The 25,419-nt window shown below is 57.4% G+C and overlaps 1 protein-coding gene across 1 annotated transcript; it reads right to left on the reverse strand.

Annotated features, from left to right (window-relative positions):
- Window positions 1–3,297: 3,297 nt before the first annotated feature.
- PRRX2 (paired related homeobox 2) lies at window positions 3,298–24,827 on the reverse strand. The gene is made up of 4 exons (XM_027649807.1): window positions 24,584–24,827; window positions 4,676–4,860; window positions 4,340–4,518; window positions 3,298–3,799 (listed from the first exon to the last, which is right to left on the reverse strand). The coding sequence occupies exons 1-4, from the start codon at window positions 24,825–24,827 to the stop codon at window positions 3,664–3,666; spliced, it is 744 nt and encodes a 247-aa protein (XP_027505608.1). The 3' UTR covers window positions 3,298–3,663.
- Window positions 24,828–25,419: the final 592 nt, after the last annotated feature.

Consider the following 25,419-nt stretch of genomic DNA (forward strand, 5'->3'; position numbering starts at 1 on the left):
GGCTCTGCTGAGCCCTCAGTGAGGCTGGGCTGCCCTTCAGGTCCCACATCTCACCCCCTCGGCCTGGCTCTCTCCCATGTGCCTCATCAGTGCCCAGCCTCCAGCTCACCAGGTTGGTGCCCTCCTTGGTGCACAGGATGGAGCCTGAAGAGCTGGGTTTGGTGCTGATTTGGGTTTGTGCTGCCCAGCTTTTACCCAGTCTGCATGCTTGACAGAGCAGCATCTGTCTGAGTGCCTGGATGTTCCTGCAGTGAGAGTATAGGAGAAAATCTCCGTATTTCTCCACTGCCTCCAATTCCCTGAGCAGGTCCAGACCTCTGTGTTGCCTCTTTCTGGCTCCCAGGGCTGTGGGATAACTCTCTGCTGGGACCATGGATGAGCCCTGTCGCCAGAGAATGGGAGCTCTGTTAACAGATGCCCATCTCTGGTGTCTGTGGAGCATCAATTACTGTTTGCAGGTTTCCATTCCCACTTACAGCACTGGATTTGACCTGGTAACCCTGCAGCACGGGGCTCTGCTGCCTGCTCCTGGCTGCATCCCAGCTCAGCCCATTCCCTTGCTGCTGGGGGGAAATGGGGGTGCTGCTCCCAAAGCTGTGGGTGTGAACTGGGACCAGCATTAATGGGGGCTGCCCAGGACAGATCCTGTAAGCTCTACCAGTGGGATTTTGGAGGGGAAGAGCATGCAGACCTCTCTTCTTTGACACCCCTTCCTCAATAGCCCACACTCATTATCCCCAAATGAAATAAGATGGCTCTGGAAAGACCCTGCAGTTAGCTGTTATGCAGGAACCTTTGTTAGGCTGTTTTCTGTGCTCTCTCAATTTCTCCAGGCATCAGCTCCAGGGTTCCCAAGCCAGAGGGAAGCCCAGCATTTCTGCTGCAGAAACGTGGTCCCTCCACCCCTTCTCAGATCCACAGGGCCTTGGCATGTTCCCCCCTTGCTCCTGCCTCTCTCCCAGGGCATGTGGACCATTTGTCTGGGAGCCTGGGATGAAATCCAGGTCTTGGGGAGAAGCTGTGAGATGCCACCATCACTCGAGGTGAAGGTGGCCAGATCATGGCTCTTGTCCCCTGCCCAAAACAGTGGGTCCCCTGCCTGGGCTGCTTGTCCAGGGCAGGTGGGAAACCACAGGTCCCCATCACATGCACTGACACGCCTCTACTCAGTAAAATATTTATTCCTCCATTATTTCACAAGAGTTGTTTTTACAAAAGACCTTACAAAAATTTCCGAAACGCAGACATGCAGAAAAAAAACCCAACAAAACAAAACAACAAAAAAAAAATCCACCATGGATCTTGTTACAAGTAATTGAAATGTACAAATAGAAAGGGGGAGAGAGAGCTTAGATTACAATAATCCCTCGGTCCTGCTACCCCTCCGTGGGTGCAATTTGTATCTCGTCTCGGTGAGTTCAGCACTGACTGACAAGCTGTGATAAGCTGCCAAGAGCACGGCGAAGGAGGGGCCCTAAGATTAGGAGCAAATGTTTTCAAATATATATATACATATAGATATTTAGTGAAGAAATATTTATTCCCTGCTTTTTTTAGGTTTACAGAAACGGCATCTGCAAACTATTAAATGGGTTTATTTTCATTAATGTTCTCAAAGAGGCAGCGACATTTATATCCCTGTGGTTTCATCTTGTATAACCGAAAAAAGAGCCCTGTGCTTTTCCATGGGAACAGGACCCCCCCCCCGGGCCTCCTCCTTCTGCCCCAAGGGGTGTTTCTCAGGGTGGGTGATTTGATCCCCACTGGATCCCTCTTCCCCCTGGCTTGGCAAGTCTGTGTGGTATGGGGAGCTGCTGGCATGGCAAATGGGGGAAATACCAGCCCTGGAAATAGGGATGGGGGCAAAGCATGGGTATTTAGGGTGACACTCCTCCCTGGGTGGGGTGGACAGTGTCAGTCAGGCTGTGCCCTGTCCCTGCCTGCCGTGCTGGAGGAGGAGAAGGTGGTCATTCCCGAATAGATTGGGTGGAGCAGAGAAAGCTGGGGCTGGAGGCAGGATGGAGGGGCTGGTTCACCCCCAGTCAGAGGAGATGTGCTTCTCTCCTTGTTCTCCCATCAGATCTCCAGCTGAGTGCCCGGTGAGTACCCCTGGGTTGGTGCTGCCTGGGGTGCAGCTGAGGGTCCCACATGCAGCTGCAGTGAGAGCCCCAGTGGGAATGGGAGAGGATGTTCCTGGGAGCTGTGGGCACTCAGATGGGCACTTTGTAGTTGTGACACTTTCAAGCCTTGGTGTCACAGACCAGAGGATGTTTATCTGGAGGAAGCACCTCAGCAGTTGCTCTGTTCATCCTCAGACCTGCTGCTACAGTCCCCAAGCCAAGCCCTTCCAGGCAATTAGGGCTGGTGCCTTCTCTGTCCGGGCCACCCCTCTGAGCTGGTGGTGTCCCCGCACCTGGCTGGTGGCAATTTGTGGTGGGTGAGGAATGGGTGGCCTGGTTTCCAGAGGGTAACACCTCCATCCCTCTGGCTCGTTCCCCATTGCCACGGGACTGGCAGGGGAAGGCGGAGGCTGCGTCTCTCCGCAGCTCAGTCCCATGGGCTGGGGCGAAGCTGCCCCCATTGTGTCCTTTCCCCCACACATCCCACCTTGCAACCTCATTAGGCTGCACAGCAGGGTGGGACAAGGGGGAAACCATTTCCTCTCTGCAAAACCAAAGAAACCTCCCCCCGTGGAGTCGCTGGCCCCAGACCCCTGCTCACATCTGCGGAGCTGCCGACAGGGAGGCTGTGCCTCCGGAAGGCGAAGCCTTCGTTGGCACGAAGCGCTGGGAGCCGCCTACTCAGCTGAAACCCAACAGCTTTTTCCAATTTTCTCTTTCCCTGGGACGGTTCAATGACCTGGGGCTCTGCAGAATCGCTGGCAAGCCCACCAAGGCAGGGCAGTGGTGCCTGCCTGGGGACTGGCAATGCACCCCCGGCTCACAGGAGAGCTCACAGGCTCTGAGAGAGGCTGGTGAGATGCTCCAGCCCTCCTTGCTCCTCTGGGAAGGAACAAAGCCTGATGCCATTGAATAGGCTACTCCTAAATGCAGGCAGCACAGTGCAGAGGGCTGGCTGGGACTGGCCGTGGCATGGGTGAGCCGTCAGCTTCCCAAAGTCCCAAACGCTGTGGCTGGGGTTGCACAAAGAGGTGAGCACACAGGTCAGCTTCAGCACTTGTGGTTGAGCGCCACAAGTCACAGCCTGGTGGAAAGGGGGGCTCCTGGTCCTCCCACCGCTGCACGTCCCCATGGGAGAAGAAGACCCAAGAACTCTTTGGCTCTCTGGGCGAGATACCCAAATTGGTCAAATCCAATAGTCCAAGATCCTTCCATGTTTGGAAGCAAATTCTTGTTCCCTTGGCAAGTCTGTTTGTCCTCGAAGAGCGCGTGGGGGGTATGTGTGTGTATATATAGCCGTTATTATAAGGGTGTGCGGAAAAGCAAGTTTCTAACCAAGTTTGCTCCATATGTGGCTATAATTATGTGCCACTTCGGCCTGGGGACTGACTCTACCTTCAAAAGGGAAGGGAAGAGGAGAGAAGAGGTGCTGAGACACACTGGATGAGTGACATGTGTTGGGCAGGTGGCGGATTCGTCCTGGACTGGCACAGGAGCTCCACGTTGTATCCTGGATGAGGGCACTGGGCAGGCTTTGCCCTGGTCAGTTCACGGTCGGCACCTGGTTCTGATGGAGGCTGAACTCTTTGGCTTTGAGGCGCAGGCTGGCGATGCTGTTGGCCATGTTCACCCCTTGGGCGGGTGTCGCGGTCCCGCTGGAGCTGTAGGAGGGCACAGTGCTGCGGGGAGGGAGCAGGGAGGAATGAGGCGTTGCCCATGGAGAAGTCCCCATGCCCCTCGTGGTCCTGCCGGCTTCCCAGGCCAGACTGCCCCCTTCCCTCTCAGAGATCTCCCACAAGAGCAGCCAAGGCTTCAGCATTTTTATGGCCGGCTGGATGTGGGAACCCCTCAAAGTATGCACCAGGAAGCCCTGCCTTGAGCTTTTGGACGAGATGGCTAGTCGTGAACAGCTGGGAACCAGAAGGGACCCATGTCACCTCCTGTGCCGAGATGTGGGAAGGGTCAGCATGAGGCCAAGCGAATCCCTTGCGAGTACCAGGGCCCCAAAATGCGTGGAGACAGAGAAGCTTGCTCAGCAACAGGCAGTGGGTGCTCAGAGATGAAAGGGGTTCCCAAAGCAAAGTCAGACAAGCTCGTTTTGGCCCTGTAAAACTTCCTAAATCCCCAACAGCAGCACAAGGCTGCGTTCCTACAGTGGACTGGTCCCTAGGCAGCCCTATGGCCACCTCCTCCCCAGCTCCAACAAAGCCTCCACCTACCTGTACGGGGAGGTGCTGGTCCAAGAGAGATACTCCGGGGTCAGTGCGGTGGGTCGTGGTGCCATGGGCTGCTCAATGGCTGCCTCTTGGCTGTAGGATTTGAGGAGTGATGCTGATCTGTTGGCCAGCATGGCCCTCTCATTACGGCGAAACTTGGCCCTCCGGTTCTGAAACCAGACCTGCGTGGGGAGGGAAGGGGGTCAGCAGGGATGTCCCAAGTGTCTGTCCTACCAATCGTGGTCGTGTGCAGGATGAAACCAGAGAGGGGGCAGTCCCTGCTCCCGCCTGGGGGCGAGGCAGAGGGTGTTGTTTTCTCCCACACAAACCTGTGCTCACCTGGACTCTCGCCTCGCTGAGGTTGACCCTCCTCGCCAGCTCCTCCCGCACGAAGGCGTCGGGGTAGTGCGTCCTCTCGAAGACCCTCTCCAGAGCCTGCAGCTGGCTGCTGTTGAAGGTGGTGCGGTTCCTCCTCTGCTTCTTCTTCCTCTTGGCCGCCCCACGGCTCGGGCTCAGGCTCTCACCTGTGGGGAAAGCACAGAAGAGGCCACGTGAGAGCCAGACCTGTGTGAGACCCCACAGACCCCACAGCCCAGCCAGGCTCAGGCCCTCCTGGAGGTCTGCACTCCCTGCGGGCACCTAGGACTCTGGAGGGAGCAGCATATGTGCAACCCTGTGGTCACCAGGAGAATCTAAACCTGTTCCGGGACCTGCAGGAGCTGAGGGTTAACCCCCAATATTTGCAAAGACCTGCGGTGGTTTCACGTCTGGCTAAAACCACCTGGATCTGATTTTGAATACCGGTCTCTGTGGATTTTTGGGCAGCACTTGATCCAAACTGGGGACATGCCCACAGGGTGTCCTGGCCTCGGCTCATCCTAAGGCATTAGGTCAAGCTTTCCTGAACAGCCATGGAAATTCAGCACCAAAACACACCCAAGATGAGGGTCTCAGCTCCCACCTCCAGCACCCCCTGGAGCCCCAGCCGTGGCATGTCCCCAGGGTGACACAGGACTGCAGCCAAGCATCTGCTCATCCAACCCCGGTCTTCAGAGCTCGGAACGAACGGCACCGCGTCTCGCAGAGCTCAGCCTTCACAGTGTTTATTTCTGGCTTTGCTGGCTCATGGAAACATGAAGCTGAGGGTGTAGTTTGGTTTCTCAGTATTGATCTTGGGCTGTCAGCCAGGCTGAGATTAATCTCCTCTTTGTCACTAATATCATAAGGTTTAGGCAAGTTTATGAAGTCTTTTTCCGAGACACCCAGTCAGCTGCCTGCAAAGGCTTCATGAGGAGCACGACTCGCTGTCGTTCTGCCTTATGGAGGTACTGGTTAATGATTCTTTCTGTTAATAAAGCATCTGGATCCAATCTGTACCTACTGGTGGGAAAGCATTTTGGATTTATTTGAAATGTTAATAATTTTATGACATTCTGATTCATAGCAGGGTTATATTGGGGGTTTCTGCTCTATATCATTGCAGGGGCCACGGTGGCAGAACTCGCCGCTCCCTCAATATGCTCAAGAATTAAATACTTGCTAATAAGTTATCATGGCACTTATTAAATAAGTGCAGGGTTTTCAGATGATACTCGAGCAACAAACAAAATCAACTGCAAGGGATATTAACTCTCCTGCTCCAAGACACCATCAAGCTGTTGAGCAGGAGGAAACTATGGGTTCCAAGATCTTAAAGACCCCAAAAACCATCTTGGGACCTTAATTCTTAATAATTCAAGCCATGAAATGTCCACTGCTAAGTTTTGCATCAAGTCCTTAAGGGCCTTTGTGCCTGAGTACACCACTCTCAAGAGCTGTCCCATCCTGAGGACGAGCCATGAAGACCAGAGAAACCCCAATATCTGCTGGCAGGGATGTGGAGGTGGGACCTGGCCACCACCACCCCCCCTGTTCCCCATTGCCCAGGCACGTGCAGGAATGCCATGTGAGCACCCCAGGGTGTCCAGGGGAGGAAAAGGAGCTCTGTCCCTCTCCCAAGGCCTCGCTGCAGCTGCCAGCATTTCTCTGGGTCTTTTATTGTGTTGTAGGTGCATTTGGACCTTGGTTGAGCATCCCTTGGGCTGGAAACAGCCTGTGCTCTTGTATTTGGGACACGGCCTTCTCGGTTGGGTAAAGACAGGATGGACAGTGCTGTGCCTGAAATATGTGTGGGTTAGAGGCCCTTTCCCCAGCCAGGAAACCACAGGCTGCCCTTTGCTGCCGATCGTGTTTAAAGGCTCACAAATAAAATTCTCAGGATTCCCTCCAGCCCTTGTTCCTGCAGCTTCAAATGTTCTGCCAGTCTCTGCTTTCCAGTTGCCCCTTTTAGTTAAACTCCTTTTTTGGTCCTGTTTTCCTTCAGCAAGCTAACGAGCCGCTGGATTAAAATACATGAAGTCCAGCCATGGTTGTCCCTGGGTTTTCTGGGAGCCTGGGACTGAAACGGGAACCATCAGGCTGGGAAAGAGCTATGGGATGTACCAGGGTGAGAGATGTTTCCTCATTGGGTTTATGATGACCCCGTAGGGCTTCTGGGGAAATGACAGATCAGAGTTTGGTTCAAAACTTGCCATCACCAAGGGCACCCACGGCCCTCGCTGAACCAGCAATGATTTCAACAGAATCCTAGGAAATGTATAAATAAAATTTATAAACCCCTTTTGCTTTCATCCCCAATTTAAACCTGGCTGTAGGACTTTTCCCTAAGTGATTGCTTCTCTCACCCGCTCTAATTTGGCTGAAGGCAAGGAGGAGGTGGAAATGTTCCTTAAATTAATTCTCAATCCAGTTCTGTAGGATCTGACCACATTTCTGGCTGGTTTCTCTCTCCCCAAACCCATGGAGGGAAGAGCTAAATGGCCACGGGAGATGAGCATCGCTGAGCAATTCCCATATGGGGCTGGCAGGCATGCTGGGATCGAGGTTTAAGACCAGAGTTGCGTCAGGATGTGTCCGAGTGCCAGTGGTTCCCAGGCTTTTTGAGAGCTTCAAACCCTGGGCCATGCCTCAGTTGGGGCATTTTGTTCAGCCTCTATTGCTGGTTTTAATGGAATAACCTTCCACACTTTTTTCCAGGCCATCTCTGTATGGCAGGGAGGCAGCTCCACAGTTGGGGGGCCTGCCTGGATCCTCTGCTCCGCTCAGGGATGAGCCTTGGAACAGACCAACACATCTTGTCCCCATTAACTCAGGCCCTGCAGGGTTGTGGGACCAGATAAATGCCACCCTAATTGCTGGTGGTGTGTGTCTGACAGGTTTACAATATACAGAGTTGGGCTGGACTGTTTCTTTCAGAAATGCTTTAACAGTCCCCAAACAGCTTCCCAAAAATGAGCATTGCTAAGTTCTCCGTGGCACCACAGAAGGAATGGGGAAGAGGATGGAGAGGGTGCCCCAAAGACCCTCTGCCATCTCACTGCCATCAGCAGGACTTGGATTTAACCAGACTCTCTGACACCTTGATGGAGGAATTGGAAACCATTTCCTCACCCTGATGGGCTTCCCGGAATAAGGGTTTGTAACTGCACGAAGTTAAACCCAGCTCACCACCATCTACGTTTTGCCCCAAAGCAGTGCCTGGGGAGGCTCTGGAGAAAGCCAAACCCTTGCCTTTGTCAGTTACAATTTGGGGATTCGTTTGGGGCAGGGCTTGGTTGTCCGAGGTCAGAGGGGCTCCTGAGCCTTCTCCCCAGCCACCTTCACTGTATTTATTTTCCACTGATTACAGTTTCCACTGAAGGGGAAAAAAAAAAGCAGGAGAAGGGGGAAAACCGGGGGATAACATTACTGAATAACGAAAGATGACGTGCGGGGGAGGATGGGGAGAGGGAGGTGCAGGGGCTCTGCACAGAGCAGGATGGGCCCGGACTTAAATTGCCCCAGTGTGTTAGGAAAGACATGAAACTTTCCCCCCATGATGTGGATGAGTTTTTGGGGTGCTGGATGTGCCCAGCCTCCTGTCTGGGCTGCCCAGCCCCAGGCAATGCTGCCTGCCCAAGAACTGCAGCCAGCCTGGGGGCAGAGCTCTGCCCTATGGGTGCCATGGGGCGCTGGGGGTCACCCCAAGCCCCTTCTCCAGGCGGGAGCACCGATGCTGGCAAGCCTGGATCACCCCACGCTGTGAACTGGGGAGTGAGGGGTCTTGCCCCATTTGCAAAGGCAACAGCCCCTGCGGGGCAGAGCCACGCTGGCTCAGCTGGGCACCAACCGAGCCCACTTTTCCAGCTCTTGCCTTTTCCCTCTGCGTTCCCATTAGTTTTCCATAGGAAGGACTTGCTGGGCTTGCCAAGGAGGGCCCCCACGCTGGCAGGGCCCCCAACCTCCCGCGCAGCAGCCGCCGAGTGCTGTAAAGAGGTAATTTTCACTAATTTCCACCGAGGCTCCGGCTCTGACTTACGACCTCCATTAGCACACGATAAACGGCCTCGGTGCAGCTGGGAGCCAGCCCCAACCAGTGCTGACATTCCCAGCTGCTCGCAAGCCTGAGCCACAGGGACACGGCGTCCCTGGGCAGGGATGCTCCCCTGGGATGGCTTTCAGGGGTGGGCTCCATCACCATCAGTCTCTCTGGGGGGTGACTCCCCTCTGGACACCTAGTTTCTGGGGTTTCTCTGCAAAATGCTCATCCCAGAGCACGATGTCACCTCGCCCCACTGCCAGCCTGTCTCTCCCCCAGCTGACGCTGCAAACCCTCTCCGTGTGCACCGCCACAGCCTGGGAAAGATTTTGCTGCATCCAGCTCTGACACTTGGCTTTGAGGTGCAAAAACCCCCCTTTTTCAGGGACCAGGTCAGAAGGGAGTGAGTTCAACCCTCTCATGCAAAACAGCCCGGGCTACATCTCCTCCAACGTGTTTCATTTTCCATTGTGACACAGACCCCGCAGCCCCGAACAGTTTTCTGCCATTAAATTATTTCACACGTTCCATTTATTTGCGAGCAGTTTGCCAAAGACCTTTTAAGCTTTAAATTTTTCACACCCCCCCCCAGCCAAAATGATCAAATCTGCCGTACCATTTACTTCCCTTCTCCGCCTGGAATGGTATTTTTTTTCCCCCCTCTTTTCTTCTCGGATATAATTTAAGGGTTGAAATAGCCTGGAGGGAATTAGCTGTAAATTCTTCCTAAGACAAATAAATTCAGCCCTCTAAGTTTCTACGTTTTTCAAACTGTTGAGAGACGTTTTGGGTTTGTTTTACTTGAAATAATGATCGTGGCATATCTGACCCTCAGGCTGTGGCCAGCTCTAACTAAATAAATAGCTTTTATTAATTAAGGTTTATCCTTAACAAATAAAACCCCAATTTGATCTCGGCCGGCTGAATTAGCAAAAATAAACAACGGGTTCTCCGGGCACTTGATGTGGATTTAACAAATTAACGCTGGGCCTTCATCAGGGAAGCCACAGGGTGGTGGAGGTCTTTTACAGCCAAGAAATCCTTTGGAAAAACAATGTCTTTCGTTTCTCCCATGGTCTCTCTCGGTAAACATGTGCACTCCCTTCATCCCTTTAGACACTCGGGGGAAGCGAGGAGAGCTCCGGCGATGACGTGCGCCAGAGTTTCATGTGCAATTGTTTAACTTGTTCCTCTAAATCATGCGATGGGGAGGAAGCGTTTCCCCTCAGATTGCAGCGAGCTGGAGCGAAGCTCTGGGGTTTGGGAATTGCCCCTCCTCAGTGCCTGCCTGCTCCAGCTCCTTTCTGTCCCGTAACCGTCAGCTGAGACACCCAAAGGTGTGATTTGGGGGTGCATGGGCAGCTGAGCGCAGCTGCACCCCCTTTCCAGCAGCTACTTCCAGCTACTGCCCTGTCCTGGGATGTGGTTGGGGACAGTCTGGGAGCCTGAGAGGGGTTTGCAGGGAGGAGGGATGGCAGGAGGGATGCTCCACAGGCCAGAGGGAAGACAGACAATTATCCCTGTTCACAGGCACAGGCAGCACAGGGCTTATTGCAAAACTGATGGTGGGAGCTGCCTATGCCACTTGCAGGTCTTAAATCTCCCCAGATCATTTTGGGAACCCTAGAGGGCTGAGAAGCAGCTGGAAAGCTGCCCCCTCATGTGTGCTGGGTCACAGAACTGTGGTTCTGTGTGCTTTCCTGCACCCACCAGTGAGCCCAGCCTGGGTGCACAGGACCAACGCAGCGTCACAGCTTGGAGGCAAAACCCTATTGGCATAAATCTTGTTTTCTGGGTGGTTTCACACCCCTACTCAGGGGAGAAGCCCCTTGGGGCCACCAACCCCTGCCCAAGAGGTGTTGGTCCCAGCTTTTCTTGGCCCTCCGAGGTTCAAACCCATCCCCCTCACTGCTGGGAGCAGGCTCTGACCTCCTCATCCCAACCCACCGCCACTCCCTGCTCCCCCTCCAGCCCAACCCCAGCCTCATGAAGACCCTGGGAATGCTGGAGGCTCTGGGGGGAGGTTGAAGCCAGGGGGGTCCAAATGTGCTGAGTCCGAAGGAAACTTTCTCGGCTCAAGTGGCGCACATGAAAAATTTAAGAGAGGGGCAAGTCTCAGCTACTGGAGAAACATTACAGCGAAATGTTTCCGAGGATGTTTCACCTCATTAATTGTGAAAAAACTGAAACGCTGACACGTTTTTACAGGCTGCCAGTTTTGCTGGGGGAAAAGTGTCTCTGTTAAAAAGGAGCAGCAAAAGCCTGAAACAAGAAAGAGGCCAAGGCTGTCCCGGGAGGGCCTTAGCCTGTGCTCACTGACAGGCAGCAGCAGACTGTTTTATGGTTATAGAGCTGCCTCTGCACCAGCCAGAAACCACCCAGAGCCTTGGTTCACTACCCCCAGCCACAGAGACACCCGGTTTTTGGGAGGATCCTGCCTGGCAGTGCTGCAGCCCTGGGAATGTTCCATGCATAGCCTGCATGTAGCATTCCCAGAAGGAATGCTCCCCTGTGCCCAGAAGGCTTTTCCCCTCGCACCCCCAGATGCCGGGGATGGTGTGTGGTGTCTGAGCACCCATCACAGCATGTCCAGCCAAAAGCTTGAGCAAGCTGGGAAGGTCCTGGAGAGCTGACTGAGCCAGCAGCATCCCTGCATCCCACTGGGGATGTGCCCAACCTGTGCTTGCAACCCGGTGGTGGCACTGAAACCTCTTTTTGGCTCATCCCCTTCTTTAGTGCAGCAAATGCATTGGGAATGGGATGCTTAGATGGGTATTGGGGACAGAAGGAACCTGAAAAGGAAGATCCCTGTGTTGGGGGACCCTGCTTCCCTTAGGGATGGTCCCAGCCTGTTATTAGCCACCAAATTCACTGGTGAGAGCTGTGAGTGGACTCAAAGCCACCTCTCCAGGAAGGGCAGCTGTGATGTATCTGCTGCAAAACCCAAGCACATGAGAGGGCCAAGATCAGGAGGTCACAGTGATGAGGGAGGAAGAGAGGGGATGAAGGAGATGAAGAAGGGAATCAGGTGAGGAACCAGCCAGCTGAGCCACGTGTTGTGATTTAAACAGGATGCCCTGAAAGCTGAAAGGTGGTGAAATCCACACGGCTGCAGGTAAAGCCCTGAGGCTTTGACATGCCCAGCAGTCCAGGAACACTTCCCAGCTCTTCCCACCATGCCAGAGGCTCCTGCCCTGACTAGAGGCTCCTGCACAGCCCAGCACAGTGCTCACCCAGCCAAGCACAGGCCCCAGGAACGGTGTTCTGGCACGGCCAGCTCCTGCGTCAGCGGAAGCATTTAATGAATTAATTGCAGCCACATTCCCCGAAGGAGGAGGCAGGGTTGGTAGGATGCTGTCAAGGCTCAGGAAGGGGCTGGGGAACATCTTTGGCCACAAAGCTCTGCTGGGAGAAGGCTGAGCAGCACAAGAAATTCCCTCCCACTATCCCAGGGGTCTGGAGGAGAAAGCACCATCACCTGCCTTTTTCCTGGGGTGGGAACCACCCACGGACAGACCTTTGGAGAAGGTGACGCGGACAGACCTTGCCACCTTGCCACCAAGGCTCACAGCTCCAGGATGTTCCCGAGCACCCTGGCCCCGACCCCGCGCCGGGATCCAGACCACAGAGCCTGGCACCGCGAGCAGCCCCTGACACAACCGCTCCAGGAACAGCCTTCAGAGCCTGCGACAGCGCTGGCGCCCGGCGCGGGGCGGGCACAGCCCCTCGCTGTGCTTTCCCAGCCGCCTGACTCCCGCGCACCCCGGGAGCCGGAGCCGGGGCCATTGTGAGGGGCCGCAGGGCTCAGACTGCCTGGCTGCGCCCACCGACGGGTGGCACCGGCCCAGGGCATCCAGCCTGGGACCGGGAATGCCGAGCACATCCCTTGGGCTCGGTGGTCTGCGAGCGAAATGCTCCCTCCCGGGGCCGTGCCTGTGCGGCGGGTGACCCCAGCCCTGGCGCGGGGATTTCGGGAGCTGCCAGGAGCATCCCGTGTGCTCGGAGGAGGCTGCGGCTCCAGCCCCACACAATGGGCTGTCCCGGCTCCAGCACTGCCATTGCCTCCATTGTGTCAGTGCTCCACGGGGATGGAGCCACGGAGGAGCTGAGCTGGGGGAATAGCTGGGGTGCTCCTCCCCAGTTAGTACCCTGGTTTGCCCCTCAAGAAATGGCAGGGTAAGGACAAAAGCCTCCTGGGAAAGTCCATCACGTGCGTGGGTTTGCTGAGGACGGTGGCACTGTGTCACTGCTGGGCTCGCTGGTGGCTTTGAGCTGCCAGGGCCTGGCTGGGTCTAGAATCTTCCCTGCTCATGGCAGGGGAACATGCACAGCTCAAAGGGGTTCACTCCCCTCTGGGGTTCACCCCACTTGCCTGTATGGGGCTGGGGTCACACAGAGCCTCCAAAGACTCATCTGCAATGGTGTCAGTCTGGGATGTCCCCTGCAAACGCCAAAGAGGGAGAGAGGAAACAGGACAGATACAGGGATGGGGTGTGTGTTGTGCCACGGCTCCCAGCTTTCCCAGGGGTGCTCCAAGAGGCTGTGTCAGACCAAAGGGCTCCCGAGGTGGACGCCTGTGGCCGCAGGGCTGGGGGTGGTAGGAGCTGAAGCCCTCACAGCACAGCCAAGAGCCTCGGGAAGAGACACGGCGGTGGGTTTGTCGTGCCGGTCTGAGCCAAGCACCGACCGACGGGGGAGCAGGAATTTTAATTTTGTTCTCCTGCGAATCTGCCAGCCCCCGCAGAGGAGGCCCAGGGACCAACAAAAGGCGCTGGCTTTGCCCCAGCCAGCGCCAGCCAGGAGCCTCCCCGGCGAGGAGACATTCTCCATGGGGCTTGCTTTCATCCTACAGTCAGGAGACCTTCTCGGGGCGGGATGAGACCAGTGCTTAGGCTGTCCTGCACCTTGCACTGCTGCAGCACCCCAGGATGCTCCTGGGGACACAGGCCCTGGGCGCTCCTTGGGGATGCAGTGTCCATGCTTTCTCAGCTCTGGCTGTGCCCTGTGTTAAAACAGCCAAGCATGGCGAGTGGCAGCACTGTGATGCCTCACAGATGTGTGAACGGGCCTCTGCAGTGCAGGGAAATGGCCAGCCTGGACCCCACAGCCGAAACACTGGGGTTTGGGTCAGCCCCAGACACTGCAACAAGGGATCTGGCCAGAGGGAATAACCTGGGTGGCTCTCCACAGCCACTGAGATGCTGGGATGGACGATACCAGGTCAGACCCCACTGTGCTGCATCAGGGCTGAGCACGGCAGATGCTGCTTCCCTCCCCATCCTACAGACCTTTTAGGCACCCTTTGGTGCATCCATGAGGCAGCTGTGGAGGTGCCAGCATCTCTTACATGTGGCCGCCTGACACAACAGGTTACATGGTTTGCCATCAGGGCACAGGCACATGTAATTAATTAACACTAATGAGACTCCGGTGGGAGCAGCACCCGCCTGTGCTTGCAAAGCTCCACCAAAACCTCGATTTTAACTGCAAAGTGGGTTTCCCCCGGGGGCTGGGGAGGGGATGGGATGGCGGGTGCCTCGGGCCATCGCGGTGTCGAGAGCTCGCTGGGACTTCTGCTCAGTGGTTGAAAAATAAAACTAATCAGCCAGGGCTGCATAGCAGGAACGTTGTGTAGAGGGCTGGCTCCCAGCCAGGGACCCCTGGCATGGTGATCCCAGCCTTCCTCTCCTCCCCAGCCCCCCAAAAAAGGTGATTTTTTGAAATTTAATAGGCAAAAGCCCAAGCAAGCCAGACCCAATGGCATCTGGCACAGAAACTCAACACCAGCCCACTGAGTTAAAGCACAGACCCTACTGCATCAGGGTCATTGCCAAGGAGGGGAAGGAGATGGGGAGGGACAGGGGGGAATGATGAGAATCCCCAGTACCCCCTCCTGCTGCCCACTGCCACTGACCCAACTCCCCCCTCTTTTCTGAGGCCAAAAGGGTGTTTTTCACACCCAACACGCCACTGAGCACCCATTTGACCAGTAAGCACCAGCACCTGCTGAGAGCCCATCACACAGCCACCACCAGTGTCCTGTGGCCGTGGACACCAGCATGTCTGGCCAGGGTGTGGGGGAGCCCCTGGCCAGGACCCCATCCCACCACCACTCCAAGGAGGACCCTCGTGGGCGCCTGCATGCACAGACGTCCTGGAAACCTTTGCCAGCGAGCAGCATCGCTGTCCTCCAGTCTGGTTTTCATTTGAGGTCGGTGGCCTCTCGCCAAATTTATTGTAAAACATTCATTTTAATAAGTGGCTCGTATCTTTTTTTTTTTTTTTTTTTTTTACCCCAGCCCGGTTAACTGTTTCCAGGTTAGAGCAGAACCGTGCATGGTGGGGATGGTGGGGATGGCAGGGACGGCAGGAACAGTGGGGACAGGATGGCAGGCAGGTTGCTGGGGGCAGGTGCCAGCCATGGGGAGGACACCAGGGGACACCTTGGAGATGTCAGGTTGAAGATAGCTGCATCAGGGTCCTCCTGACCAAAGCCCAGCAGAGCTGAGACCCTCGCCCTCATCACCCCAAGCCTTCATCCCCTCTGGGCCCCAGGGAGACCAAGCACCATCTTGCCACACTGGGCATCCCAACACTCTCATACAAACCCCACCCAAACTTAACCCCTGGTGGGTAATCAGGTCATGTCAAACACACGAAGGGCTTCACGAAGTGGACGGTGCCTGGTAGTTTAGTTTTGACATTTGTTTTAAGTTTTATAAACCCCTAATACTAATAGAAATGCTTCAGTGTCTTTTAATTTAAATGAAAACAGTTATTTTTTTAATTTAAAAATTCCCCTGAGGTATTTACAACCCCCAAATTACAGCCATGTGGCCGGCCCAGCTGAGAAAGTGAAATTGGTGAGGAGGGAGCGTGGCAGCAGCCCCGGCCCGAGCCCAGCCCAGCCCAGCCCGGAGCAGCACCACGTAGTGTCTGTCCCCACATCACCCACGTCCCCTCCACAGCACCCCATGGATGGACTCTGCTTCACACCTTTGCTGGGGACATGGGATCCCAGCTCAGGGGGTAACCAGCCCCCTGAGCTGCCAGCCACAGGTGTCCCCAGCAGGTTGGCATCCTTGTCTTTCCTGCCTGCCAGTGGGTTTGGAGACAGGAGATGCCCCTGCCTGTGACCCATCCCATGCCCTCCTCAGCCATGCTGCTGCTGGACCAGGCTCTTTGCTCCCCAGGGCTGTGTGTGGGGTCCCCTGTGTGCTCCCTGCAGCATCACTGCCACTGCTACCCCCAGCTCAGCCCTGCAGCTATGTGACCCACCCAGCCCCTGTAACGCCCTGACACTCCCACCCCAGCCCTGGCAGTGTCCTGTGCAGCTTGGGGTGCAACACAATCCCCCCCACCCTGCACGACCTGGGGTACAGCATGACTCCCTTGAATGGCTCAGTGCAACACTCCCTCCCCCTGCAATGCCCTGCACAGCTTGGGGTGCAATGCCAGCCCCCCCATACACACATTGCATTGCCCTTTCCAACCTGGGGTACAATGTAACTCACACACACACACAACATATCGTAGGTCCCTGTACGACCTGGGGTGCAATGCAATCCTCACCCCACACAAGAAATGCCCTGCATGACCTGTGGTACAATGCTGACCCCCTGGACATCTCGGGGTGCAGAGCAGCCCCCCTCATACACACACTGCCATGCCCTGTGCAGCTCAGGGTGCAACGCACCACCTCCCCAAATATGGTCTGCAATGCCCTGTACAGCTCAAGACACAACACAGCCACCCCCCTGACGCCCTGCACAACTCGGGGTGCAATCCACAGAGCCTGGGGTGGCTCGACCAGCTGCACCCCTCAGTCCCAGCTCTGTCGCTGGGCTCCTCCCCGCAGCCCCCGGCTCAGCTCCCGTGCGGGCTGGGAGTGCTGGGCTGTGCCCCCTCCCCAGCACCCCGCTGCCATGTGCTCCCCGCCGCTCCCCCGGCTCCCCTGCCATGTGCACTCCAGTTTCCTTGCGTGTGAAGCCTGCAGCCTCTCGGATTCAGTGGCTGGAAAGGATGGCGCCTCTCCACATCTGGTTCAATGCGCGAGCCTGGCGCCTGGCTTAGCCACAGTCTCCATTCAGAGACACACAGACTTTAATAGACTCATACAATTCTTCCTGATCTATCACTGCAGCCGCAGCTGAAAAGCTGCTTTATTATATGCACTCAAAGGGGGATGAGGAGGGAAGGGGAGGGGGCCGGCGGCTGGAGCTGCCGCTCTCTGAAGGTTCCCAGCCCGCCCAGCATCCCCCCGGGACCCGAGCTGCACCCCCAGCCCCGCCCGCGATCCCAAGGGCTGTTTTCCCCCCAATCCCGCGTGAAGGAGCAGCACCGCAGCCTCATTATATCTCCTGCTCAATTAACACCCGCCGCCCTCCGAGCTGCCGTTTGCAGCCCGGCACGGATGGGGCTGCAGGGGAGGGGGTGGCCGAGGGGACCCCATTTGTCTCCCTGATGTCCCCAGCAGGTCCCAGCGCTGGGGCCGGTTTTCCCAGGGGAAGCACAGGGCAGGGAAGCGTCTGGTGAGGGATGCTCAGCATGGACAGGGCATTTCGTCACGCCGTGGGAAGGCTGGAAAACATCGCCCGCGGTCATGTGTCCCTCGGGCAAATGCAAACACTGGGAATGCCTCAAGGGCGAGGGTGGGATTTTTTTCTTTTAATTCTCGGAAATTTAGGGTTGTTCAGTGAAAAACGACCTGGTTTTGCAGTACCAGAGCAGTGCTTGCTAACAGGCACTGGAAAAAAAGCCTCGAAACCCTTAAAATCAGTCCTTCCTCCCTGACAGGGTTCGCCTTTCCCATCCTCCCTGTCCCGGCTAGGGTGACCAGGCAGGGGATGGCTGCCTCTGCCCACCATACTTCCCAGGAAAAACCTGGTCTGCATTAACCCTGATCTAAATCCTTGCCCAGTCCCAGCTCAGCCCAGCCATAACCCACTGCCCTGGCATTTTAAAGGATGCTCTGAGCCTGCTCCGTGGCTCAGGGATCCCATCCCGGAAGGATAATTCCTTCCAGCTGCTGCTCACAGTGCAGGGAGGGGATGAGGTGCCATCCTGGGGACACCAAGCCTCTGCCAGTGCCAAAGCACCCGGGTCCCATCCTGCTTCAAACCTCATCCCTTCAGCTCCCTGATTTTAGAGCTCTGGGGGGATAATTCCCCGTGGCTCGGGAGAAGGGGTGATCAGCCCCACTCCCTGGGAGAGAGGAGGGTTTCTAACTAGGCAGCCTCAAAGCCCCAAATCATTTCATCAGCCTCCCAGCTACAGACACACACCCAGGCTCTCTTAAAATGCTGATTCGTTGAAATTCGCCCATCTTGGCTGTGCAGAGTCAAAATTTCATATTTTTCCTGTGAATCAGCCCCATTCCCTGAAATAACAGCCCAAAAGGAGAGGGGAAATAGTCTTGCACTGAGCTGTTCCTGGTCGAGTGAGCCCAGGGGGGACAGGGAAGGTGTCCCCACACCCCAGCACCCTCCTGGGCTCGGCATGGCTGTGCCACGGGGCATCTGAGCTGCTGGGGATTAAAGCACATCAGTGGCTGCTGCCAGGGCTCCCAAGGGAGTGGGGCAAAGCCCTGTGTCCCCACCACACACAGGACCCCCCCACTGTCCCCTCCAGGCCCTGTCGTGCAGTGACTTTCCCTGTGTTCCTGTGTCCTTTCCCTGCTGGAAAGGGGCTTGGAAAGGAGCATCTGCCACAGCAATGCCTGCCAAAACCCGGCTCACCGGGGGTGCTGAGGGGAGAAAAATCCCAGCGAGGAGAAGTCAGGGAGAAAATTGATTTTCCTGCCCTCCTGGCCGAGCCAAGGCTGCTCTGCCTCTTGGGCTCCCCCAGCAAGAGGGGACCCATCTCCCCAGGCCCTGGTTTTGCCTTTTTTTTCTCTTCACCCTCTGGCAGCGGCTCCCCCAGCACAGATGTGAGCATGTGTGGGGACCCCGCTGAGCCCTGCAGGCGCTGCAGAAACAAACGTGCCGGTATGTATTTCCCTGTGCCCCTGGGGAGGGCTCAGCGTGGGCAGGGCGCCTTCCTGGGGCCCCCGTTCCGACCCAGAGCCCCCCAAGGCTGGGGCAGGGGGAGCCTGGAGCCCAGGTGGGCGTGTTCAGCCCATCTGGGGCCAAACTGCCCCCAAATTGGAGCCCTGGTGTCACCAGTCAGTAGGAGCCTGACAGCACCCCAGGGCACAGAGCATTCTCCCTGTCCCCATGGGAGGAGCCGGACGGTGAGAGGGTGTCACTGTGGGAGGAGCAGGATGGTGAGTGTGTGTCACCCTTCAAGGCTGGAGGGCACAGGGAAGCACAGAGCAGTGGTACCAAGGTAAACCCCATGCCAGAAGCTCCACAAGACCTGGGGTCTCCCAGCCATGACCCTCATCCATCCCTGCCTGCACCTGGTAGCAGTTGGTGCTGCTCTGTCTGGTTTTGGCAGGGCTTTGACCCAACTCAGCCTCTTATCCGGCCTGTGCCACAGGAAAGCATCACTCCCAGCCCACTGAGGTTTTTGGATAGACAAGACCTGGGGAACCAGTTTCCCCTCATCCATGGGACAGGGGGACCATGGCAGTGACACAGGATGAGAGCCATGGTGAGGGGGTGTCTCCCATTAGGGAGGGGTACAGGGTGGGTCCTTTCCCATAGCCCCCTTTTTTCCTGACTGGGATATGCTGGGCTCCCTGTGAGTGGCTGGAAACCTTCTGGGCGAGCTGGGACCTGTCAGGCTCCCCATCCATCCACCCATCCATCCCTCTCCTGGCACCAGCCTTGTACTAAGCACAGACAAATGTGGAGGGCTGGGAGGTGGGCTGGGGCAGGAAGCTCCCACGTGGATTAACTGGATCAAGACACACTGATGCTACACTGGGGACCTGCCAGCACTGGGCACTTGGCAAGTGCTTTCCTCTCCCCTGGGGACAATCCTGCTCCAGCAGCTCCAAGGGCACCATCCTTGCATGGAGAAAAATCCCGTCTTGGGGTCTGCAGCCCTCAGAGTCCTCCAGACAGGGAGATGTCCCCAAGCAGGTGCTGGGGACAGGAAGGTGATGGTCTGGTCACTGAGAGCCACGTCCATGCAAGGATGGCTCCTGTCCCAGTGCCACCCATCCCAACTGCACTGGCCTTACAAGGACTGAGACGGCTCACCTCCCCCTCTGCTCTGGATGCCACCGTTCCCAGCTCTGCCACACAGGGACTGTCCCCATTGAGGCCCTGCAGGAGGTCTGCCAGCCTGGGAGGGCAGCCAGGCACCCTCAGCTGGTGCTGTTTTGGGGAGCAGTGAGGGATGATGGGTGCTGTAAACACTGCACCCCAGCCTTGCTGCCCACCAACAGGATGTGTCCCACTCCAGTGCATCCCAACCTCATCCCACAGGCCAGGGTAAGCAGGTCATGGTGCCACCCCAAGCAGCAGGGGTGCCCCTCCTTCTGGGCACAAAAGCATGAGAACCTCTCCTTGGAGAGCTGCAGCCACATCTATCAGATACTTCTCAAAGCCTCTTCCCCTGCCACAGAGGCTGAGTCGGGGTCTCTACACCCCTGTCTGTCCCTGACCAGTCATCCAGAAACCATGGAAAGCTTCCCAGCACAGAGGTTTGCAGGATTTCCAGCAGTTCTGGGGCTGTGGAAGGCAGATGGGTGCTGGAGAGAGAGGTCTAGCAGGTCTGGGGTTACAGGGCAGGGGAGCCCCGGCTGGCTCCCCATGGTCCAATGTCGCTGGCCCAGGGCTCTGTGTTTTCCTGAGCCAGGCACAGGGTGTCAGCCAGGAGTTAATGATGCTGGGTTTAACAGCAGCAAAGCAGAGGTGCCAGGGAAAGCAGATCCCCAGGGACACATCCCAGCCATGGTGTTACAGGGCAGCCAGAGTGGCCAAGGTGTCCCTGAGCTGTGCCCCACATCCAGTGGGGACAAGTGGCACTTAGGAAGAGAAGCAGAACCAAACTGTGCCCTGTGAGCCAGGATCAGCATGGCTCCTGGACTGGGACACCATGGGGACATCAGCTGGGATGGCTCTGCCTTGAGGAAGGTGCCTGAGCCCTGGGAGCAGCTTGGGGCTATCTGGGGCAGTCAGCCACTGCTTGATCCCAAGAGCAAGTCTCTTTTCCACTGATACCAGGTCCCTGTCCCTCCCTGCCTTGCTTCTCCCTTTTCAGCTGCCCTGGTTTACATAATTAAAGCCAATTTGCTGTGACAACATCTTAATCCCCTCTGCCCCCTTGGGTGGAGCCTCTTCTCTCCTCTCACTTCATCACTGCTCAGCTCAGCATCCACACAGCCCCGGGGTGGGTTACAGAGTTGCAGCCACCCTGGGGATGAGCAAGGGGCTGCAGGAGCTGTTCTGCAAAAGGGATACCCAGGAACCACCACATCTCCCCATCCCACTGCCTGGTCCCAGTGGCTGCAGCCAAATGACAACACATGCCTGCCCCATGCTGAAGGATCCCCTCAGAGGGGCCACAGTCCTTCTTCCAAGCTTGGCTGTGACAAAAGTGGCTCTTTCTGAGTTTTCAGCCCCGAAGCGGCTGCCGGAGCCAGCGCCCGACTCCCTCTCCCATCCCCAGGCGGCACCAAAAGTAAGTTCATTGTTTGAAAAGCCATCAGTCAAGGCTTGCTGGCTAAAATTACCCTCCTGCTTTATCATCTTGAGAACATTAAGGGCTGTTGTTAACAGATGTTTCGCGTTACACATTATTTGTTAGTCTAATGAAAGGAGGTGAACAAGCTTTCAAGACCTCAGAAGCTGTGCCGAAGGTTTTCGATGGGAGGCTGTTGCACCGCTCCAGGGGAGGATGAAGATGAAGATGAGGACAGGGACAAGCTCTCACCACCCTGTTGACTCTTTCTTGCTCTTGCCTGGCTTGTGGGATTTCTGATTTTTTCGGTGTCATGAGAGCAACGTGTTGCACAGATATTTATGCTCTTCTTCCAGGAGGATGCACTGGGTGCCCTCAGGGCCAGTTTGGGGCTGGGGCCAAGGCAGGGGCTGAGCAGTTCCTTGGCTGGAGAAGGAGGTGGGGATGGCTCTGGCTCTTGGTGCCAGCAAGAAGGGATGTGCTAGCCCTGCAAAGGGACTGCGGAAGGGCTGCTCCTGGAGGAGAGGTGTGCTGAGGGCCCCAGACATGGGGCTGCCCCCAGCCACCCTCTCCAGTGGGAAGGTCTGTGGGACAGAGGCAATGAATGAGAGCAGGAGGGGGTCGAATGCCCTTCTGCAAAGAATAAAACCCTGCCCCAAATTTCTCCATCTCTGCCAGCCTCTGGAACAGAAACCCCCTGCTGCTGCTTCCCTGGGGAAGGGGAGGGAGTTCTGTCAAGGCTGCAACCTGCTGAGCACAGCCTGGGGCTGCCTAAAGCATCCCTGTGCCAGCGCTGCCAACACACCCCCTGGCCTGCAGCAAGCCCTGCCCTTCACAGGGGTACCAGCAGCTTCACAGCAGGTTCAGGGCTGCTCTTGCTCCCTAACAGGTTCCCAGGTGGAGCACAGAACCACATCCTGCAGAGACACACTGGGGTACTGTGTCCACTTGTGTTCATAATAAACCCACTGCCACCGACCTTTGGGGCTCCAAACTTGCATCTGGCAGAAAAAAAACCCCAAGATGGTGAAGAAGAAGACGAGAGAAAACGCTGAGAGTGTGTTTTACTTCAGGATGCCAATAAAAGACAACATTACCAGTAAAAGTTCCTCTGCTGTCATCGCGCCGATGCCGAAAGCATCGCAGATGTGTAGCAAAAGGCTGACTCTCACAAAGGCAGGACAGTTGCCTCAGATTTTGTGTCTAGGATTTTGAGTCTACCCATCTCAATTTAGGAAACTGCATCCCAGCTAAGGCAGTGGCCACAGGTAACGGGTCTCAAAGGTCGATGTTTGCATGGGCGCAACTTTTCGTCTCTGTCTTCTCATTCTCTTCTTGCCCGCTGCTCTCAGGTGTTCTTCTCTCCAGGTAGGACCAAGGGAAGAAATGCTTCTGCTCTTGGACAGCCTGTCAGAGCATCCCAGATGCTGATGTTTTCCTCATCCCTGCAAACTCACCCTAACAGGTGCTAATGGGAAATATCTCACATGGGCCAGCAGTGCTGGGATCTGCAGGCACCAAACCCCCTGGGCCTCTGCCCCAGGAGTAGTGGGGTTTTTGGTTGAGATATGGGCTTGTAGTGACTCAGGCAGGCCCCTTGCCTCTCTCTCTCTGTTTTTTGCATCAGACCCGGTCCCCACTGAGCTCTTTGGGTGCATTAGGAGCTCGGCAGGGCAGTAGTTACTCTGCTGTTTTGCAGACAGCCCTGTGAGACCAGCTGAGTGCTGCAGGCTGGGCTGGGTTTCCCAAAGCTGTGCTGATCCCACAAGGAATACTGTCCCCCATACAGTCCCATCACTGGGTGAAAACCACCCCAACAGTCCCACAGGCAAAATGAGAAGTACAAACAGAACCCAAGGGAAAGGGAGGGAGGATGGAAAATAACGCTGAAAATACCAGATACCATCCCAGAAACACAGCGCCCAGCCTCACCCAGCCCTCAGCATCCCGGGCACAGGCAGGCTGGGGGCTTAGTGGGGCTCCTCCATGGAGGAAGGGGGTTGTGCAGGGAATGAGATGTGGGTGGGAGAAAGATGCTTCAAACCTGCCTGGAGTGTGGGAGCCCCGGGAGGGGACAGAGGGAGCACCCGGGGGGAGGTTCCCCACTGGGAACCGTCCCTCACCACAGGTCTGGGCAGCCTCTGGGGTGGGCTGAGCCCCCCTCACAGGCTCAGCTTCCCAGGTGAGCTGTGCACCCTGGCCAGGCATGGGGCAGACCCTCGGCAGGGCCATCAGCACCTCAAGGCTGTGCTCTGGGGGCTGCAGAAAACGAGCTCAGGGTACCACAGCCCAGCCAGGAGGCAGGTTTTGGGGATGTCGCCCCAATGTGCCCTCGCAGTGAGCCTGGGGGATGGCGGGGCTGCCCTCCCACTCCACGCTCTGCCTCCCCTCCGTCACCTCTGTGCCCCGAGGTGACACCCGCCTCCGGCGGGGGGGCTCTGGCGGCTTGTCGGCTGCCCCTGGACCGAGGCTTTGCCCCAAGGACGGGGCGAACCCTCCTCGCCCCCCCTCCAAGAGCGGAGCGGGGATGCGCGGGGCCGGCGGAGCTGCGCGGAGGGTCGAGGGCGAAATTGTCCCGTTAGAAACGTTAAACCCCCGGACAGGACCCAGCGCCACGAAGCCGCGTCCCGGGTCGATCCCCGTCTCCTCTCCGAGCCCCGGCTCTGTCCCCCTGGCCCGGTGCTGCCGGTGCCGCCGGCCCGGAGACGCGCAGCGGCGGCCGCCGGGATGGGACCCGCTGCGTCCCGGTCCCCACGGCCCCGCCGGGCCGCCCCCGCTCCCCGAGCCCGGAAACCGAGGTGGGGAGCTCCGGGGGCAGGGGGGACCCCGCAGGCCGCCCAGGGACGCACCGACTTCCCGGGAACGTCCAATACCCGGCACCTCCGCTGACGGCGGGGAGGCGGCCGGTGAGGGGTCCCCGTGCCTCCTGGCCCGGTGCGGGGTCTCTTTCTCACGGTGCGGGGTCCCTGTCCCCCGGTGCGGGGTCTCTCTGTCCCAGCCGTCGGGGTGTGGGCACCCCCGCAGTTCGCCCTGACGGGAGTCACCCCTCTCCTCTACCTCCTCTATCCGCTCCCCGATTCACCCCAAACCCCGCTGCGGGGAGACACCGAGCCCCCTTTGTCCTCCCTGCCCGGCCCGCGGCAGGAGGGACACGGCGGGGACACCCCATCCCCAAAACTGCCCCAGCCCGGGGGAGCCCATCCCGGGGCGGCGGGGACACCCCATCCTCAAAACTGCCCCATCCCGGGGGAGCCCATCCCGGGGCGGCGGGGACTCACCGTCCTGGGGCGCTGCCTCGCTGCCGCTGCTGCCTCCCGACGGCTCCGGGATGGCCTTGCCGCCACCGGCGGGCGGGGGACCGGCCGCGGGGGTCCCGTTCATACCGGCCGCCACCTCCTCCAGGTCGAGGAGGTGGCTCACGCTGAAGTTTTTCCGGCTCTGAGGGTTTTCGGGCGGCTCCGGGCCGCGCACGGCGCCGGGGGCGAACGGCTTGTCCATGGCGAAGGCTGGCGCCGAGTCCATGGCTCCCACCCCCAGCCCGCAGCCCACCCCGAGGTGCCGGGCCGCTCCCCCGCCCCCCTCCCCCTCCCCCCCCCCCCCCCCCCCAAAAGAGAAAAAAAAAAATATTATTTATATTTTTTTTTTTTAAGGGGGGGGGGGGAGAAAAAAATCACGGCTGCCCTGTGAGTCCGGCTCCCTCCCCAGCCCCTGTTCCGCCTTGTGCTGACGTCTGGGGAAAAAACCACGCTCCCAGCCCAAACTTTCTTCCCCTGCTCTTTGCTCTGGAGCTGTTCAAACAAACGCCCCTGCTCAGAGCCGAGCGGGGCGGCCCCTCGCCCCCCCCCAGCTCCGCGACCTGCCCCCCTGCCAGGGGCCGAGCCCCGCCGGCAGCCAAGCCGCGGAAAGGGGGGGGCAGAGAGGGAGGGAGACCCGCTTCTCCCCCCCCCCCTTACCCCAACCACATCACTCACCCCCCCTCACCCTATTTTAAGTGCTTCTATCAACAAGTGTAAGTGGCTGCGCTCCGTGGGGAGGGATGGGGTGGGTTGGGAGAGGGGCTGGAGGGAGAGGTGACCCGCAGGTTAGCGGGGGACACGGCCCCCCTCCACCTCCA

Source organism: Corapipo altera, unplaced genomic scaffold (assembly GCF_003945725.1).
Source record: "Corapipo altera isolate COAL_440 unplaced genomic scaffold, ASM394572v1 268, whole genome shotgun sequence".
Taxonomy (NCBI): Eukaryota; Metazoa; Chordata; class Aves; order Passeriformes; family Pipridae; genus Corapipo; species Corapipo altera.

What these genes read in the sequence shown, in the direction of transcription:
- PRRX2 (XM_027649807.1), bottom strand. Translation starts at nt 24,827, where the DNA reads ATGGACTCGGCGCCAGCCTTCGCCATGGACAAGCCGTTCGCCCCCGGC. An exon ending in TCAGCGAGGCGAGAGTCCAG is followed by an intron (nt 4,519 to 4,675) that starts GTGAGCACAGGT and finishes CTCCCCACGCAG; the next exon opens with GTCTGGTTTCAGAACCGGAG. An exon ending in ACCAGCACCTCCCCGTACAG is followed by an intron (nt 3,800 to 4,339) that starts GTAGGTGGAGGC and finishes CCCTCCCCGCAG; the next exon opens with CACTGTGCCCTCCTACAGCT.